Source organism: Phoenix dactylifera, chromosome 12, assembly GCF_051530095.1.
Source record: "Phoenix dactylifera cultivar Ajwa chromosome 12, Ajwa_hap1_PhDact_Kaust_v1.1, whole genome shotgun sequence".
NCBI lineage: Eukaryota > Viridiplantae > Streptophyta > Magnoliopsida > Arecales > Arecaceae > Phoenix > Phoenix dactylifera.
The window spans coordinates 17,665,153-17,683,681 of record NC_143201.1 but is presented as its reverse complement, the minus strand read 5'-3'; the positions used below and the strand labels follow the sequence as shown (position 1 = coordinate 17,683,681).

General features: G+C 46.7%; 1 protein-coding gene across 3 annotated transcripts; it reads right to left on the bottom strand.

Moving 5' to 3' along the window:
- Positions 1-429: 429 nt before the first annotated feature.
- On the bottom strand, positions 430-7,190 carry LOC120111877 (nuclear transport factor 2-like). Of its 3 annotated transcripts, none has more exons than XM_039129960.3 (9): positions 6,852-7,190; positions 6,615-6,752; positions 6,147-6,435; positions 5,797-6,041; positions 4,871-5,051; positions 4,654-4,775; positions 4,468-4,533; positions 1,316-1,382; positions 430-970 (listed from the first exon to the last, which is right to left on the bottom strand). In XM_039129960.3, the coding sequence occupies exons 1-9, from the start codon at positions 6,900-6,902 to the stop codon at positions 678-680; spliced, it is 1,452 nt and encodes a 483-aa protein (XP_038985888.3). In that variant the 5' UTR covers positions 6,903-7,190; the 3' UTR covers positions 430-677. The 3 variants fall into 3 exon arrangements, with proteins under 3 accessions (XP_038985888.3, XP_038985889.3, XP_038985890.3); XM_039129961.3 differs by having other exon boundaries at positions 4,468-4,530; XM_039129962.3 differs by having other exon boundaries at positions 5,896-6,041; positions 6,852-7,147.
- Positions 7,191-18,529: the final 11,339 nt, after the last annotated feature.

Sequence of the window (18,529 nt, the reverse complement as noted above, 5' to 3'; positions counted from 1 at the left end):
CCCAAGTGACCTTGCACAGTCTTGAGATTCAGTAGGCTGTCTACAGTAAGAGCAAATCGGAAAAATGGACCATAGAATAATAAAATTTCGCAAGATTCACAATGCCCATTGACCACAGCATTCCTCTCTGAACAGCAAAACAGCATCAAATAGGTGCAGGACCAAGAAATACAACCCCATAATACAATAACGCAACACAAGCATCTGATACAAAATTGGTCAGAACTACGAGCTCCGATGATCAAAAGATCATTGCCCATTTTCATCATACGACGATTAAAAATATAACAAAATCCAACTCACAGAGCAGTCAGCTGTCAACAACCCAGTGAAGCTCTAAGAAAAGGGAGGAATCAAAAAAAGAAAAATTATTCCTTTCCAGCAGGTGGGTGGGTGGGAAAGAACAGTAATAAAATCAAATCCTAGAAATGACATAACAAATAGAGATGCGTTGTTATCCCATGAAAAGAATTATCCATATTCTACACTCGTAACCACCAGTAATCCTACGTAATGCAAAAACACAGGACAAAACAACAGGCAGGAGAATGGCAAAGTACGTAGGCAGGAGATGCTCCCACCTCGTGTGCCTGTCAAAGTATAATGATCCTAACCGATGAATGGCAACCGTTCAAACAAGCGTAAAAGTACACACCATCGCTCTCTCATTCACTGCCTTAAGCTGGAGCCGGCACACGAGGTGCAACATTTTCGGGTGCATTTCTTGGCAGTGAAACAGAGCGGTTTCCACGACCACCGCTGGATCCAATACGATCAACTCTTTGATATCCACCATCACCTCCGCCACGGTTTAAAGATCCTCCCCTTCCAGCACCTCTGTTGCTGAAATCAGCCCTGCTGCTGTAGTCCCCTCTTCCGTAGCCCCTCCCACCACCATAGTTCCCACGCCCTCTCAAACCATCATTTCGGAACCCACCTCTGCCAGAAAGAAACCTTCCTCCATTGCTAACTGCAGAGAGCAAATGAACCATTACACTTTGCCGAATCCAACAACTGGATGTAGTCATACAGAATTCAAATAGATGAAGGCAGGGTCATGTGCATTTCTATATTTTTTGTCACAATTCTAATATGCCTCCAAAGACCGATGAAATAAAGTCCACTCGTGTCCTCAGATGGCAACTTCAACCGGGCAATTTTAAGAATCCACAAATTTTGTAAAGTGTACGAATTCCCAGTGCTATTGATATGGGGAATTCTCTAAAATAAGCTAAATATTATAAATGCCAATTTATAAATGGAATAATGATAGAACACATCAAGGCTAGGAACCAGAACAGAGCATTCCACTTGCCTCGTGAACCAGCAGGCCGCTTTTCCTCGACAAAAGCTTGGTGACGACCAATCATTATGGGCGACGCCTGAAAAAGTGAAAACATATATTTCATAAATTCTCAAAAGCATGCAAAAGAATATAACTGGCTAAACATCAAAAATAGAATGAAAAGTTGAAAACAAATCTAAAACTTGCGTGATGCTATGTTTCTGTGTCTCTAGGTTTGCCAGTAAATTTACATAGGCTGTACACTTATGTTACATAGATTTTATGGGGAAAGTACTTACGATCTAACCATTAAAAGCATATTCAAGCTGACAGGAAACCTGAAAGTAGAACTTTTGCCACACAGCCAAGAAAAGAAAGATGCACATATCTGCTCGTCATGCATGTCTATGCATCTGTACGTATAACAGAACCTTAAAACTGTAGCAAGGAAACAGGCCATAACGGCATAACCGAAATGCAAGGGGGTCCCAAAATGTAAGGTATTCTCAAGGAGTGTTCAAGTATTATTAAAAAATTTGACCATGAAATGTCTACTATTGTGTATATTGCCAAAGTCAGCCAAAAGTTGCTTGCCATTTTTGAAATTTGAATATAGATAATTGTACTATTTTTTGGCATGGATAATAACCAGATGACAGGCCATAAAAATATGGAACATTTGGATTCCTCTAAAAGAGCTGGCAAGCATTAATAAAGAATTATTTTACTGGATAAACTAATCTAGTTCACCATTTAGAAGTTTAGAAATATATCTGACAAAACCAAACTTGTAATTAAATCATTGTTCCTACACACGTTTGATATGCAGACCTGCCTCCACGTTTTGAAAAGCTTTGTAAATCTGAAAATTTTTAGTGGCCAAAGGAAGCAACAAGGACCAACCATTGTTTGGGTACCAGTGATCTTTCCAGTTACATATTGTTAGATTCACATAGAAGACAATGCAAACAAAAGCATCACCAGAGGATTTTAGCTCCTGTTTCAGTCCCCAAAGTTGAAACTTGAGAAACAATTGGACTATACACATTTTGTTAGAGCATGAACTCAGATATAAACTCCAATAAAGGGTATGCTTTATAAACAATGTAGAACGCAGTACGAAAACATGTACAAACTTACTGCATATAATCCATATGTATGTACATCGCAGAAGCATGAAGAAATATAAGTATGAATAAGACATCACGCTGAATATGTGTATGCTCCAACTGTATAATAAAAAATTACTGCATGCCTCTTTGGCAACTCCCACAAACTCGAGATAAATCATGTACAAGTGTTTTCTATGAATAAGATGTGCAGAATATATGGAATCTAGGTAGCTGATGGGGAATAAGAATTTAGGAGAAAACGTCCAAGCAATGATATGGGTAAACCGGAGACAAGTGGGCTAAGATGTCAAGTTCCATAGAATGAGCCAAAATGCATGAATGTATTCAACAAATGAGTCATGCGCATAAGGATAATATCATGAAATGCGGAACAGTCCCGAACCGGACGGTTCTGCCCGTTCCGAGCTGTACCGGTAGATCACTGGTACGGTTCCGGCTTTAAAAATGGCACGTTGCCGGAGCCAGAGAAGAAGAAGAGAAAGAGAGAGCAAGCGAGGGAGTGAGGGAGAAGTAGCGGCGGCGGACTCCGGCGGGGGCGGAGGACGCAGCCTCCTCCGACCCTCCACCGGTATCCGCTGCCGCTCCTTCTCCCTCTCTCCCCCGCTCGCTCTCTCTTTCTCTTTTTCTTCTCCGGCTCCAGTAGGTGCCCTCTCTCGGTACGGGCTCGGCACAACTCGTACCGACTCGTTCTACCGGAGAACCGGTATGGTGCCCGGTACCAGCTCCTCTGACCCTGGATAATACACCAATATAATCAATGAGCCAAGGTCAAGGAGAAAAGGTGCTTGTGGCAATGTAAATCTGCATTTCAGCTGATTCTACTAGAAGATTCTCAAAGCTGAATTAGTAACCCTACAACCATCACAAGTCAACAAGACGACTAGATTGATGTACTAACAAGGTCCAACCATTGAAAAACCTAGAAATAAAGCTCCAACGGTTAAAAGACCCACAGAAAGGTACTCTTGGCATGTGTTGATGACGCGGGCAATGTTCTGGCTTGTGAGGTTGACTGACAACAGACTGAGTTAGCAGGAACAACACATATTAGCAAAGGTAAGAGCAACAATGCTACAACAAAATTTGTGGAGAAAAAGACATTACCACTGGATGCTCCAATGGTAAAAGACTAGGTCATGAATTTTAAAGCAGGCGGCTTAAAACATTTGAAGCATGTCTAGTATACAAGGTTAATGAGCAAGCAGTGCAAATAATGTCTTAAAACTGCAAAAAGACTGCGAGGGAAATGAAGATACAACCTACTAACCACAAAGCAAGAACCTACTAATGCCATCAGCTTGATACGCAGAGGAGAACTAGAAAAAGCATGGTTTGACACATCAAAAGTTTGAGTAAAATAAAGAAAAAGCATGAGATTACATACATCAACAATTATCAACACAGATACCTAAATCACATCAGAGGAGAACTAGAAAGAAAGATGAAGCATCAATTCTAGAAGACCTCAACAACTAAATTGCAATTTCTAGTACATCAGAGAATATTTTAAAACATGATAGTCTTTCCAAAAAATTCACAAAAAATGTAACAAAATCCAAAATTACACAATATAAATTTACTGTCACTAAGGATTCAAGTTCCGGCAGGACGTCTCGCAGGACACTAGGATGGATTACCATCTCATGTGTCATGACAGAACCGTCCCGCCATCGTCCCAACGTCCCAATTGGCATATCTTGGGACATCCTCTGTTCCAAATGTTGGGACGGATCAAGACGGCAACATATCCCCTTCCATGAGAAAATCGAAACAAGCCCAATCTACGGGATTTAAAACCTCGACTGTCACAGTAAAATTAGCAAAAAGGGCATTGAAGATATAGGATAGAAGAAATGAGGCCAGATGAACAAAATAGCAGATCCTAAGTAATAGTCTCCTAGAACGTTTGTCACACTAGGCATACATGATCATGACACAAAAAAATTCATAGATATGCAGATAATACCCTCTTCAGTCAATTAATTCATCTTCCAAGTAACCATGGCATAACAGAAGAAGTTAAGCCAGAAGTGTTATATGTATGAGTACCTCTATTGCACTTTGGACAGCACTAGTCACCTCAAACTCCACGAAACCAAAGCAAAACCCTTGCTGCTGTAAATAATGAAAAATAGATACACCTTAGCCACAAGAAAATAAAAGTTATGCAACAGTCAATGACAAATTTCGAGAAAACAACAAAGAACATAGAAAATTGAAGAGGTTAACGCAAACCTTATGGCTTCTAACTTGGATGCCACCAGGCTTGATAGGTCCAAACCTCTTAAACTCCTCATGGAGTTGCTCAGGAGTACAATTCAAGGGCAGATTTTTTATGTAAATTGAATGACCATCAACTGGAAAGAAGCAAATGGATAGCGATAATCATACTTAATATATCAGACTTGTACAAAATCAAAATACTTCATAGTTTTAGCAAGAACTGCACAACCTTCTGACTCTTGGGCAGTATTTTTTGTTTCAACAGCACTAGAACTGGCAGCAACATTCTCCGGTGCTGCAGCTGCCGTAAAAGCCGGGGCTGCCTGTTGGTCTGAGTTAGAAGGGGTTGGCCTAGCAGGTGCAGATGCTGGAATCGATAAAGGAGTAACGTTGTCCTTCATGACTTTCACCTACATTAGTGAAACATCTAAGATCACGAGAACTGCTGCAACACTACTGTTCCACATTGTTATGCAATGATATTGAATTTTTAGATGGGAAGACAGCTCTATGCTTGTCGAAACCCTGCTCCTTGTTACACTCCTCATTAGAGCATCGCATGCAGCTCTAACAGACTAAGACTAACACGCTTCAAATAGAAATATTTTGATAATTAATTGCTTATGGATGAAAACAAATAACATTAAGAAAACAAGCATGCAATGTGCCAAATTCTTGTCAACTTACAAATACATAATAACCGAAGTTGTCATCATCTTCCAAGTAGAGGAAAATAAGTTGAAGACCTAAATTCAATCACTAGGATTTAAATAAATATAGATTTCCATTCATTAAGGGATAAATAAATATAATAAGAGAAGAACATGAACATTACAAATTTCTAAGTCTAGAATTATGGATAGAATTATCATTAAAACACTATGGTCGAAGGTCTAAAGCAGATAGGATATGTGCAAGTTAGCAAAAGAAAGGACAGGATTCCCTCGACATGGCTTATCGGTTCTGGAGATTTGCAATAGAAGTTTTACACAGTATCCTTTCAAAGTTTATCACGTGTCAGTGACAAAATGGAAATGATTTCATGAAAACTACATGACAAGATAAAGGAACAATGTCTAAGCAGGCATTAATAGTTAGCAAGTCATGGAGAAGTAAATAGAAGGAAAGCCTTAAGGATGCAAAAAAGATTTTTACAATGGACGCATATGATTTCTTCGGCGCCTCTTCCTGGACTGTAGCAGAATTTGAATCAGCTAAAACTGCCTGAGAATTGTTTGGAATCTCATCAATCACCTCAGCTACTGGTGCTTCCTCCTCCACAACTGAACCATCCTCGTTCTCTGAAGGATTATACACTGCCTCTTCATTCACTTCCTCCTCTTCTCCTGGATGCAACACTGCCCGCTCAATCACATGTTGCTCCTGTGGTGGAGGAGCCTCTGCACATAAGTTAGAACAGGAAAAAAGAATAAACAGGGAAAGATGAGTAATGGAACACATAAATTTCCATATAAATCAAGTATTTGGTGGCTTCCGAATCATACCCTGCTGGGGTGCTAGAGTCACACCAGTGTCATTCACCAACCCAGAGATCCCCTGTTGCTCGTCAGCCTCTTCCACATATCTAAATATATCATTCAAGACATAGTAACCTTTATCCTGGGTAGCAAGGAAGAAAGACTGAGTGAAGCTTCTCCTGATGTTATCCTTCCCTGTGAGGTACCCAGTCACGAGGACGAGCACCCCACCATCAAGCGATTCCTGAGCATCCACCGTCTTTATCTCTGCCCCGAACTCTCTGTAGTACATAGACAGTATCTTCTCGTTGATCGCCTTCCCATCAATCCAACCAGGCAACAGAAAAATCAATTAAATCAGAAAAGAAAAATCTAAAGCAAGAGTTGCTATCAAGAAAGATCGGTCTTCATTTTTTTTTCTTATTTTTCTCTACTTTCTCTCATCAATCAAACTCAAAGATGTTAAATTCCTACAAGAAACAAGGACAAGCTTACTTGCATGGTGGTGATCGAACTCATGACGCCCTGGGCCTCCGAGCGGCCGAGCTTGCTGTTCTCCATGTAGAAGCGGTAGACCAGCTCCGGAGACTGGTGAAGGATATGGTAGTACTGGTGAACAAAGGCGTTCGCAACCTACCAACAATCCAATAAATCAGCATAGCAACGAACCTTTCTTCGAACTCTTGAATCAAGAAGAAGGAAAACAGAGCCCAATCGGATCGAGACGCTTACCACTTGAGCAGAGGGGGGAGATCCGCCAGGAGCCAGCTGCTCGGACGCCATGCCGCGAGTCGAAGGTCGACAAGAACCGGAACAAACCCTAGTTCGCCGGGAAACGGAGCAAGCGCCGCGGATCAACGAAAAGAGTCACGGATCGATGGAAATCGAGCCCCGGGGGTCGGATTAAAGGAGGGATTGGAGTGAAAAGACGAGGAAATTTGGTTTTCCTCCTTCGATCCGTCGAGCACTCCCAAGGGCTTGGGGTCTTAGGATCTGGGGGGCCAAGAAACGACAACTCGAGAGAGAACGAAGGGAAGGACAGGGAGAGCTCTGTTTATATTTCTTGGTTCCTTTTTCCGTTTCATTGCCGTTTAAATAACGCAGAGGCGGCGAAGCAAACTTCCAATCGAACGCATAGATTTTTTATGCGGGAACAAAGAAATGGCGTCCAGATGTGAGTGATGATTAAAGCGGACGGTCGATGCGATTTCCGTATGGAAATATCTATGATTCCTGTGCACGTGACATCAGAAGGTGTCCATTTGGGGCACTTTGGCATCGAGTTCGTCCGGAGAAGCTGGAATGAGATTGCACCGCACGTGTGCAATGCACGTGGGATGGAGCAGCGATGGCTGCGCCGGCATTTTACCCGATTTATTTATCTGCCTGTCGATGAGAACAAAATCTTCACAAAAAGATATGTACTTTACACAAGGTCAACGTAGATTCTGTCGATTCTCTTCATGTTTTAACCACGTATAAAAATAAATACACCTTTAGTAATCTCAAATATTAAAATCTATAACTTTTTTTTATAAAAATATTACTTCCTATTCTTAAATTACGAGCGAGAGAAATATATTTATCAAAAAAATAAAAATTAAAAAAATATTTTAGTTGGTGCAAAAGACACACCCATATATTGTATCTCCCAAGTGTCACATTTTAATAAAACTAATCCAACTTTTAAATCTTCCAACCCTTCAACTTCATCCTCCAAACATGAAGCAACTTAACCAAATCTCACGGTGCAACCGTCCACACCGAAACATCTATATAATCCATCCTCATTGTACGTTACCAATCTGATGTACGATATAAAATATAGATTATGTAGAAGAGTCACAGGCTCCTTAAGGGGGGGATGCAAGGCTTGAAGGTAGAGGCAGAAACATCTATATAGCCCATCTTCACCGTATGTTACTAGTTCGACGTATGATATAAAACATAGATTATGTAGAAGAGTCACGGGCTCCTACATAGGGAAATGCAAGGCTCGAAGGTAGAGGTGTGCATGGGTCAGGTTATGTTGGTTTGGAGCTAAATTCAAAATTGAACCGATTTAAACTGGTTCTATAAAATTGAAACAAAATCAAACTAACCATCTATAAAAAGTTGCATGAGGCCGATCCAAAAATTTGGTTCGATTCAATTTAATTTATTGGATCGATATTTGATAGGCTAGGATAAATAGGCTAGACTAAGTCTAAATATAAAAAAAAAATTATTTTATATAGGATTGATATTCAATAGATTGGACTAAACAAGATAAGCTAAATCTAAACAAAAGAATTTTATTATATATAAAAAATTCTTTTGTTTATATATAAAAAATAGGAAAATAAAAATCAAAAAATCGAAATTTATATGTAGATGCATGTGGATTGAATCGAGTTGGGTTGGGTAGGATTGGTTTAAATGTATATGTGTGTGTGTGTGTAGGGTTGGATCGGGTTGAATTGATTTGAACCGATTTTTAAAAAATTTAAATTGAAAACAAACCAATTTTTTCAGATTAATTTTTTTCAAATTAAACCCAATTTTTTTTCAAAAAAAAATAGATATAAACCAAGCTAGTTTGGGTTAGGTTCCTGGTTCCACCATTTTTATACACAACCCTGCTTGGAGGCCATCTTAAATTTGGGTGTGGAGGCTATTTTGCCTGGGACTCCACAATCAATGGAAATGTACCCATTGATCTGTGCAGCTACCCAATCCCCTCCCCCATCCCACACACTCTCTCGAGCTCCAAATCCCTGCAAGCGCAATCGAATCCTCCAATTCTCCCTCTCCTTTGAATCCCTTGTTCCATCCCGAGCATTTACAACAAAAAAATCCAAGGTTTGAGCTTAGAGGATCCTAGGATTTAAGGATTTTATTTCCTCAAATTTGCTAGTTTTCTTCTCTCTAGAGGCGCACGAGGGGCAAGAGAGTGTTTCGCGTGACCTAACAATCGAGATGAGAGAGTACTTGATGGACAGTTGTGATCTCATATCTAGAGTTCAAATGATTATTTGTTTTAAATAATTTATGTGAACTAATTATTTGTTAATATATTTATGTGTTTTTTCAATTTTATATTTTTATATAGATTTATCTAAAATTTATGATTATTCCATCATTTAATCTATCTAAGGTAATAATCATAGCAAAAAAAATCAAATAATATTTTAAAAACTTTTATTTTTTGCACCTAATTGAACATAAGTTGGTGGTAGGGTATGTTTAACCTATTAAGGTGTACAATAATATGTGAGTTATCATCTCAAGTTTGGATCCTCTCTGGTTCGGCATTGAACCCGAGAGGATCAGTCGATCAATCATGGCCAAAATTGTGCAGGTCTCATGTGGTACACGAGACAATGTGCCGCACATGCATCAGTGGGCCCTGTACAATCATAACTATCCTACCATACATGGATACCTACGATTGATCAATTGGTCATTCTCTATTCATGCCCTCTTCTGGAGGAAAAATTATCGATTGAATCAAGTCCACCAGCTCAGCAGTGGACTAGTCCAACTAGAAAGCAAAATGCATAAAATGCCCTTCCGACTCCCTTTTCTCTCCTCCTGCTTCTTTATCCGTGTTTGTGCATGTTGCTTTATGGTTGGATTGATTAACTATTGAGCAGGTGGACCTGGTCCAACCAATAATTTCTCCTCCTAGAGAATATTTCTGACCCTCTCCCCCTTCCATTGTAATAAATTTTGAGGAAACAAGAAGCAAAGCTTAAGATGGCCGACCTTTTATGATGGACTTTTATTTGTTTATGGAATATGTTAATGCAAAGTGCATTGAGGTTTTCTATTCCATTTCCACTCCTCTAATCCTTCTCTTATTGATCGGCAGGCTCGACTGTCCATTGTCATGCCAAGGTAAAGTTTGATGGTGCAATGCACAACTTCTCAAAGACTGGGGACTGGTTTTGTTGCTAGAAATTGGACCCGGGGGCTGCCGCGAACCAAAGGGGGAGGAGCTCCGCTGCCGGGACGGTGGATGGCGGTGCGCCGGCTGGTGGTGTCCTCCTGGAGAGTCCTGCAAAAAAGCCGGTGGCCGGGCTTTCCGGCGCCGGCCCTCCGAAGCTTAAGTCAGAGGGGGCTAATATGTGGGGGGAGTAAGGAGAGGAGTGTCTGTTCTTTCTGTGTGTATATTTGTGTCTGTTTTGTGTTGTCCCCTCCCTCTACTTCCTCCGTTCCCTTTTATAGAAGGATATTATGTTACTTGGGAGGTGACAGGGGAATTTGTCCTCTTTTGTGATAATTGGGCACGATTTGGCTCATTAATGGCGTAGTGGAGAATAAGGCGGGATCAGACCGGAATCAGATAGTTGTCACGGTTGATCGGACCCGCTGGAGTGGTTGAACCGCCGGCCGTGGTGGGCCTGGGGTTCGTAGATGGTAAGTGCATTAATTGCTGAGTGAATCGGCGGTCAGGGAGAGCCATACACTTTGATGGTTCAGTGATCCGGAGATCATCTTGAGCCGTGTTCATTTAATGACTGAGTGCATCGGAGGCCTGAGGGGGTTTCATGCATTAATGACAGGTCGTGCCGAGTACCTGCACTAAAAAGGGAGAAATTAACACTACTTGGCATAAGGAGCCTGGCCTGGAACTCCCCTACCATTGGAGCAAGTCTTGATCAACTCTTCTACTAACTAAAGATTCCGAGAGGTAGACATAGAAAGACAATGTTACGATTCTCTTTTTTCTGCCCTAGCTCTTACTCCTCTACTTCAATGAGCTTTCCTAGTTAGAAAAGGATGTTTCTTCACTCTTCTCAAGAGAAAGAGAAAGAATATAAAATCTCGCGCTTTGATGACTTAGAGATAGTGGTAGATTGTAGTGGAGTCGTGTATTTAGCCGTCAGATCCTTTAGAGGGTTAGGCGGAGATTGAGTATTTGGTTAAGGCTCGGGCTCGGCACGGGTGCCGAGCCGAGCTGGTCGCCCAGCGGAGTGTCCTGTGGCAGGGTTACTTCTGGTCGGCGTTCTCTGGTCGGCTCTTTTTAGTCGGGCGCCTTTATTCAGGCTCTTTGGTTGAGTGCCTCGCTGGCCGGCGCTATTTGGTTGAGCGCCTCTGGTCGGCGCTCTTTGGTCGAGCGCCTTGCTGGTCGGCGCTATTTGGTTGAGCGCCTTCGAGGTGGCATGACTTGGGATTTTTCCCCCAACACTACCCTCCGACTTCCAAGTTCCAGCTGGCTACCAGCTTGAGCGCGGGAAGTAGTTTTAGTTGGGTCATTACGGATTTCGAAAATTTTAAATTATCGCGCTTTTCTATTTATCAGGCGCTTCGAGGTGCCTCTAATAGGCGGCGTCTCTTCTTTTCCGAAATGTCCCATTATTGGGACGCCCTCTCCGAAGCGTCCTCATGTCGTGGGCTCATGATGGGGCCGCACGATCCGATGGGGCGCTTCGGTGTTCGAAGCGTCAACCCGAATTAAATGTGGCGCTCCGTCTTTTGAGCCGACACGTGTCGTAATCTAAACGGGATGCAGCGTTTCTCTCGCTGATCCGGGCCGTTGGAGGGGTCTATATAAACTCTCACCCGGCCTCCCGTTCCTTTCTTATTGTCTTCTTCCTCCAACTCTTCTTAGTCCGAAGTTTCTTTTGTCCGGCGTCTCCTACAGGTCCCTTTTCTTCCTAGTCTTTCCCTCTTCCTTCTAATGGGTTCCATTCCTAGTGAAGTTGAGTCCACCATGAGTGTTCTGGAGGTCGAAATGACCGAAGAGTGGTTTTTCCCTCTTCAAGGGTTCCGTTTGGAACCCGCCAGGCGGGGGGATCGGGTGACCGATCCTCCGGTAGGCCGGATTGGAGTGTACTTAGAGTCACTCTGGGCCGGCCTACGATTCCCTCCCCACGGCTTCGTGAACGAGTTGTTGGCGGTGTACTAATTGGTTCCGGCGCAGCTTGCTCCGAATGCCTGGAGGACAGTGATCGGTTTCTTGTCGCTGTGTTTACTGCACAGGATTCCGACCTCTGTCAACGTTTTCCGGCGACTTTTTGTTTTGAAGTCGAATCCGGAAGACGGAGAGTGGCTCTATATCGCCCTTCGGGCGGGTCGGCCACTCTTTCAGGGCGCTCCTTCGTCCATTCATGACTGGAAGAAGAAGTTCTTCTTCCTAGGCTCTGAACGGACATGGGGGTTTGACCTTAGGTGGAGACCGACCCAGCTTAGGTCTATCAACAAACCCCCCCAGCTTTTTCCACGTGAGCAGGGGATCATCGACACCATCCACAGCCTCGGGGACGGTATTTTACTGAGTGGCCTCATAAGTCAGGATGCTCTAGTGAACGTTGGCCTGAGCTCGGCGCGTCCCCATGGTAAGGGTAACAGTAGGGTGTCATTTTTCATTTTATTACTGTTCTAAGTTCTAATCCTGCTCGCCCTTGCAGATATCGCAAAGATGGTGACCAAGAGCGAGGTCCTATACGCCCGGTTTCAGAAGAGGGCGGCCGAGCTCTCGGGAGAACCGACCGAGCCGAGGAAGAAGGCGAAGACCTCGGCGACCGCAGCGGTCGAGGTGGGCGTTCCTCGACCCGCGCGCTCCGAAGCTGGTCGGAGGGAGGGCGCGGATTCCAGGGGCGTGGGCTCAAGGGGAGCTGTGGTGGCGCTCCCGTGCCCGGTGCCATTGTCGCAAATTCCTGGTCGGCAGGAAGCCCCAGTTGCCGACCAGGGGAGAAGCTCCGCGGGTCTGGCGCTCGCGCGCCCCGCTCTAGTTTCGCGGCAGTCAGATCGGCCGCCTGTTCGACCCCAGCCCTCCAATTCCGAGCCGGGGAGCAGCCGGGGAGCTTCGAGGTCGGCTCTGCCTAGGGCAGCCGAAGCTAGCCTTTCGGGCCCGTCGGGCTCACGGGAGCGGATTCCTTACGCTCCCGTCTGGTCGGTTTTTGAGGGCGACTCGGCCCTCGACAATCCTCAAGTAGCACGCGAAGTGTTTCGGGTCGCGCTGCTTCCGGCCGACCAGGCCAAGATACGGTCCATAAACTGCAGCGCCTTCATGGACTCCACTCTTTGCTCTGCCGTTCGGGTAAGTTGGTCTTCCTATTCGTACGGTTATATGCAAGTTTTATTTTTTAGTCTCATCTCTCACATCTCTTTTTTACAGCATTTGCACGAGACGGAGACGCTGATGCACATTGTACAAGACTACCGGAAGCGGGCCCGGAGGCATCAGAGGGGGCACGAGGAGGCCGAGGCGAGGTGCCAGGCGTCCGAGGCCGAGCGCCAGGTGCTCCAAACAAGAGTGGGAGCAGCCGAGGACGAGATTCAAGCTCTGACCGCCGAGCTCGAGGACGAGAAGGGCGCGCATACGTTGGCGAGATCGGAAGTGCGCGCCGCGGAGGCTCGTTTGGCCGAGGCCGAGCTGGCACTGGCCTTCTGCGAGCAAGAGGTGGGGAATGCCCGCCTTAAGACCTTAGAGCTCGAGCGGGAAATAAAAAACCTCGAGCGGAAAGCCGCATACCATGAGGCTCGGGAGCAAGAGGCTCGGGAGCAGGCCCAAGACGCGGTCAAGCTTTTCCGTGAGTCGGATGAGTTCCGTGACCTTCTAGAAGAAGAAGGTGTGAACGGGCTCATCTAGGGCTTCAAGGACTTCCGCAACCAACTGCGGGAGCTCCTTCCAGATTTTGACCTGAACCTGCTCAGACCAGGAGCAGGGGTTGAAAGGTCGGAGGTGGAGGTGGAGGCAGAAACTCCGGAGGCAGAAGCTCCGGAGGCCGAGGCAGAAGCTCCGGAGGCCGACCAGGGAGGTCTGGCCGAGGCGGCCGAGGCTGTCCCCGAGGCCACCGGGACGGCCTCCGAGGCCGTTCCTGGTGCTGCTGAGGCTGCCGAAGAGGAGGCCTTTACCGCAGAGCCGGCTATTCCCGAAGCTGCCGGGCGCGAGCCTTAGTGTAGTTAGTTTTTTTTTTTTTAAGTCGGAATGGCCTCCATACTTGTTAAGGCCGAGCCCGAGTCTTTGTACTTAGCCTACGGGCTTTTTGAAATGAATATACATGTATTTTCCTTAAATTTGCAAATGCCTTTGTCTTTGGTAGACTTTGGTTTCTCTGCTTGGATCCATTTTAGGCTCCAAGGACATGGGCTCCACGGCCCTGACTTCGTCCGTCACAGTTGGACTTGCATTTGGGCTCGAGATGGCGAGCTCAAGTTCGAGTTTAACTCGGAATTCGACCGAGCCCTAAGACTAGCCACTAAAACTTGGAATTTTTTAGTGAATTTTGGGTTCGAGCCTCGAGTTGCCGAGGCGGATCGGATTTGTTCCGACGAAAGGGTTGTTGGACTAAGCTTGCTATTAGACAGTGCATGTTGGAGGGGTGAGGCCGAGCGATGATTGGCCTGACCAGGTGCCTCGACGCCAGTCAGGGGTTCATTCAGGTAATTAATTAACCAAGAATGAAGGTAAATGAAAACGGAAAGACATCAATTAAAAGGGGTACCTGGTACCATGAGCGTCCTTATGCCAAGACCGTGAACTTTGCCTGGGGATGGAAGACGCTCCTCTGCTCGGAGTCCGTTTTTTGAGGACGCCAGCAAGATAGAAGAATCCAAGAATAAATGAGATAATGGAAAGATATTAAATAAATGGGTACCTGGTACCGTGAGCGTTCTTATGCCAAGGCGACTGGAGACGCTCCTCTACTCGGAGTCTGTTTTTTGAGGACGCCGGCAAGATAGAATCCAGTTCGTTGCCAATGACAGTCTTCTCGCCGATCACGAGCAGTCGAGCTCTGTGATTGATGGGGAATGAGCCGAGCTTGTTGGCCGATGGAGAACGAGCCGAGCTCGTTGGTCGATGGAGAATGAGCCGAGCTCATTGGTCGATGGAGAACGAGCCGAGCTCGTTGGCTGGTAAAGGCCGCATCCCGACGTCTCGGGGCATCCCAACGTATCGGGGCATCTCGACGTATCGGAGCATCCCGACGTCTCGGGGCATCCCAACGTATCGGGGCATCTCGACGTATCGGAGCATCCCGACGTCTCGGGGTAGGAGAACGAGCCGTCTCGTCGGTCGATGGAGAACGAGCCGAGCCCGTCGGCCGATGGAGATCGAGCCGAGCCCGTCGGCCGATGGAGAACGAGCCGAGCCCGTCGGCCGATGGAGAACGAGCCGAGCCCGTCGGCCGATGGAGAACGAGCCGAGCCCGTCGGCCGATGGAGAACGAGCCGAGCGCGTCGGCCGATGGAGAACGAGCCGAGCTCGTTGGCCGATGGAGAACGCACCATCCCGAAATATCAAGACATCCCGACCGTGGTCAGGGTAGGAGAATGAGCCTGGCACCATGAGATAGCTAGGAGAATTGGTGAGCTCGAACAAGTGCACAAACCATCACAAGTTATTATAAGATGAAATTTATGGTTGAATAATGGGGGACCCCTTGGGGTTCTACTGGTAGTACACGCGGAGATTCTCAGAACTCCAGCTTCGTGGAATGGGAGTTCCATCTAGAGACTCTAGCTTATAAGTTTCGGGTCGGCGGATGCGCGTGACTCGGTAAGGTCCTTCCCAATTTGGAGCCAGTTTTCCTTGTTCAGTTGGTCGGGAGGCCTCAGCTCTTCTGAGGACAAGGTCCCCCAGTTTGAAGGATTTGACTTTGACCCTGGCGTTGTAGTACTGAGCTGTCTTTTGCTGGTACCTCGCCATGCGAACTCGGGCGGCCTCCCGTGTTTCCTCGATCAGGTCAAGGTTGCTTCTGAGCTGCGAGGAGTTGGAGCTGGCATCGTGATGTTCTACTCTTGGAGAAGGAAGCCCAATCTCCAACGGGATGACAGCTTCCGTCCCATACGTCAGATTGAAGGGAGTCTCGCCGGTGGGGACACAGAATGTGGTCCGGTAAGCCCACAGGACATTATATAGGTCTTCGACCCATTGTCCTTTGGATTTGTCGAGCCTGGCTTTGAGCCCCTGCAAAATAGTACGGTTTGTTACCTCGGTTTCTCCGTTCGTCTGAGGGTGCGCGACCGAGGTGAAGCGATGGTCGATGCCAAGCTCGGAGCAGAATTCTCTAAAATGGAGGTTGTCGAACTGGCGACCGTTGTCAGATATGAGGATGCGGGGGAGCCCGAATCTGCAAATTATGGACTTCCAGACAAAATCCCGCATCTTCTGCTCGGTGATTCGGGCAAGAGGCTCAGCTTCTACCCACTTTGTGAAATAGTCAATGGAGACGACCAAGAATTTTCTTTATCTAGTAGCCAGAGGAAATGGCCCGAGAATGTCAATTTTCCACTGGGCAAAAGGCCAAGAGGAGCTGATAGAAGTCAAGGGAGCCGAAGGTCGGCGTTGGACATTGGCGTTTCTCTGGCATCGGTCGCATCTTCGAACGAAGTCCACAGCATCCTTCTGGAGTGTCGGCCAATAGTATCCTTGGCGCAAAATTTTATGAGCCAATGCTCGTCCTCCCAGATGATTTCCACAAATCCCCTCGTGGACTTCGCGCATGGCATAATCAGCCTCCGTTGGGCGGAGACATCTGAGGAGGGGTTAAGTGAAAGATCTCCGATAAAGCTTTCCCTCATGCAGTAGGTACCAGGTGGCGGAGCGCTTTATTCGGCGAACCTCTCGTTCATCACTGGGGAGGACTTGGTCTTGCAGATAGCTGATGAGCTCGTCCATCCAGCTTGGCTCGAACTCAATACAAAGGGCCTGCTCGGGCTCCTCCGTACTGGGTTTTTGAAGATACTCCAGCGCTGCCGCTTTGGGGAGCTCGCTCATGCGAGAAGACGCCAGCTTTGACAGTTGGTCGGCTCTGAGATTCTCCGACCTGGCAACATGTTGGATGTGAAAAGAGTCCAAGGTCGAGGTGAGATCCCGTACCTTCTGAAGATATTTCTGCATGGTCGGGTCTCTGGCTTCGAAGTCTCCCATGATTTGGTTGACGGCGAGCTGAGAATCACTGAAGGCCTTCAGATCCTTCGCTCCTAGTTCTCTGGCTAGCTTGAGCCCGGCGACGAGCGCTTCGTACTCCGCCATGTTGTTGGAAGCAGGAAACTCGAGGCGTAAGGCTTGCTCAGCGACCACCCCCTCTGGGCTGGTGAGGATGAGACCTGCTCCGTTACCCTCCGAGTTTGAAGAGCCATCGACATGTAAAATCCATGCCAAACTTGGGGTCTGCTCCATTGGTGGCTCAGGCTCGGGCTCGACCTCATCCGGTATGGTGCACTCGACTATGAAGTCGGCGAGTGCTTGTGCTTTGATCGCCGGTCTGGGTCGGTACTCGAGGTCAAATTTCCCGAGCTCGATGGCCCATTTAGTGATCCGGCCCGCGCGGTCTGATCTTTGCAGGATCTGCTTGACTGGCTGGTCGGTCAGCACGGCCATTGTGTGGGCTTGGAAGTAAGGCCGCAGCCTCCGAGCCGAGATGACCAGGGCATAAACAGTCTTCTCTAGCTTGGAGTATCGAGTCTCAGCGTCCCTCAAGACCCGGCTGGTGTAGTACACTGGTTTTTGGAGCTTGCCCTCCTCTCGGACCAGGACCGAGTTTACTGCTACAGGGGAGACAGCTAAATACAGGTAAAGGAGTTCACCCTGTTGAGGCTTTGTGAGCAGGGGAGGAGATGCCAGAAGGTGCTTGAGCTCTTCAAAAGACCGCTGGCACTCGTCCGACCATAAAAAATTCTTTGGCTTCTTAAGAGCCGCAAAGAACGGAAGGCAGCGCTCGGCTGAGCGGGAGATGAATCTTCCGAGAGCCGCGACTCGGCCCGTAAGCCGTTGTACCTCTTTGACTGTCCTTGGAGGCGTCATTTCCTGGAGGGCTCGGATCTTCTCAGGATTGGCCTCGATTCCTCGCTGTGTAATGATAAAGCCGAGGAATTTGCCGGAGGTGACTCCGAATGCATATTTGGCTGGATTGAGCTTCATTTGATACCTTCGGAGTGTGGAGAATGCTTCATCAAGGTCGGCCACATGATCTTGCGCCACCTTGCTTTTCACCAGCATGTCATCAACATAGACCTCCATGTTTCGGCCTATTTGATCTTTGAAGATCCGGCTGACCAGCCTCTGATAAGTTGCCCCGGCATTCTTTAAGCCGAATGACATTACTTTGTAGCAGTAGGTTCCTCCATCGGTGATGAAGGCCGTTTTTTCTTCATCTTTTGGCGCCATGCGGATCTGGTTGTATCCAGAGAAGGCGTCCATGAATGCTAGCAGCTCGTGACCCAAGGTGGAGTCCACGAGCTGGTCGATGCTGGAAAGTGGGAAGCTGTCCTTTGGGCAGGCTTTATTCAGGTCGGTGTAATCCACGCACATGCGCCATTTCCCGCTGGCTTTTTTGACGAGGACCACGTTGGCGAGCCACTCCGGATAGGATATCTCCCGGATGAAACCAGCCTCAAGGAGTTTGTCAACCTCCTTGGCTGCTGCTCGTTGTCGTTCAGGGGCGGCGCCTCGCTTCTTTTGTCGCACTGGCTTG

Coding starts and splice junctions, on each gene's coding strand:
- LOC120111877 (XM_039129960.3), bottom strand. CDS start 6,902: ATGGCGTCCGAGCAGCTGGCTCCTGGCGGATCTCCCCCCTCTGCTCAA. Junction 6,436..6,614: donor GTTCGATCACCACCATGCAA/GTAAGCTTGTCC, acceptor ATTGATGGGAAG/GCGATCAACGAGAAGATACT. Junction 4,534..4,653: donor TCCAAGTTAGAAGCCATAAG/GTTTGCGTTAAC, acceptor CATTATTTACAG/CAGCAAGGGTTTTGCTTTGG.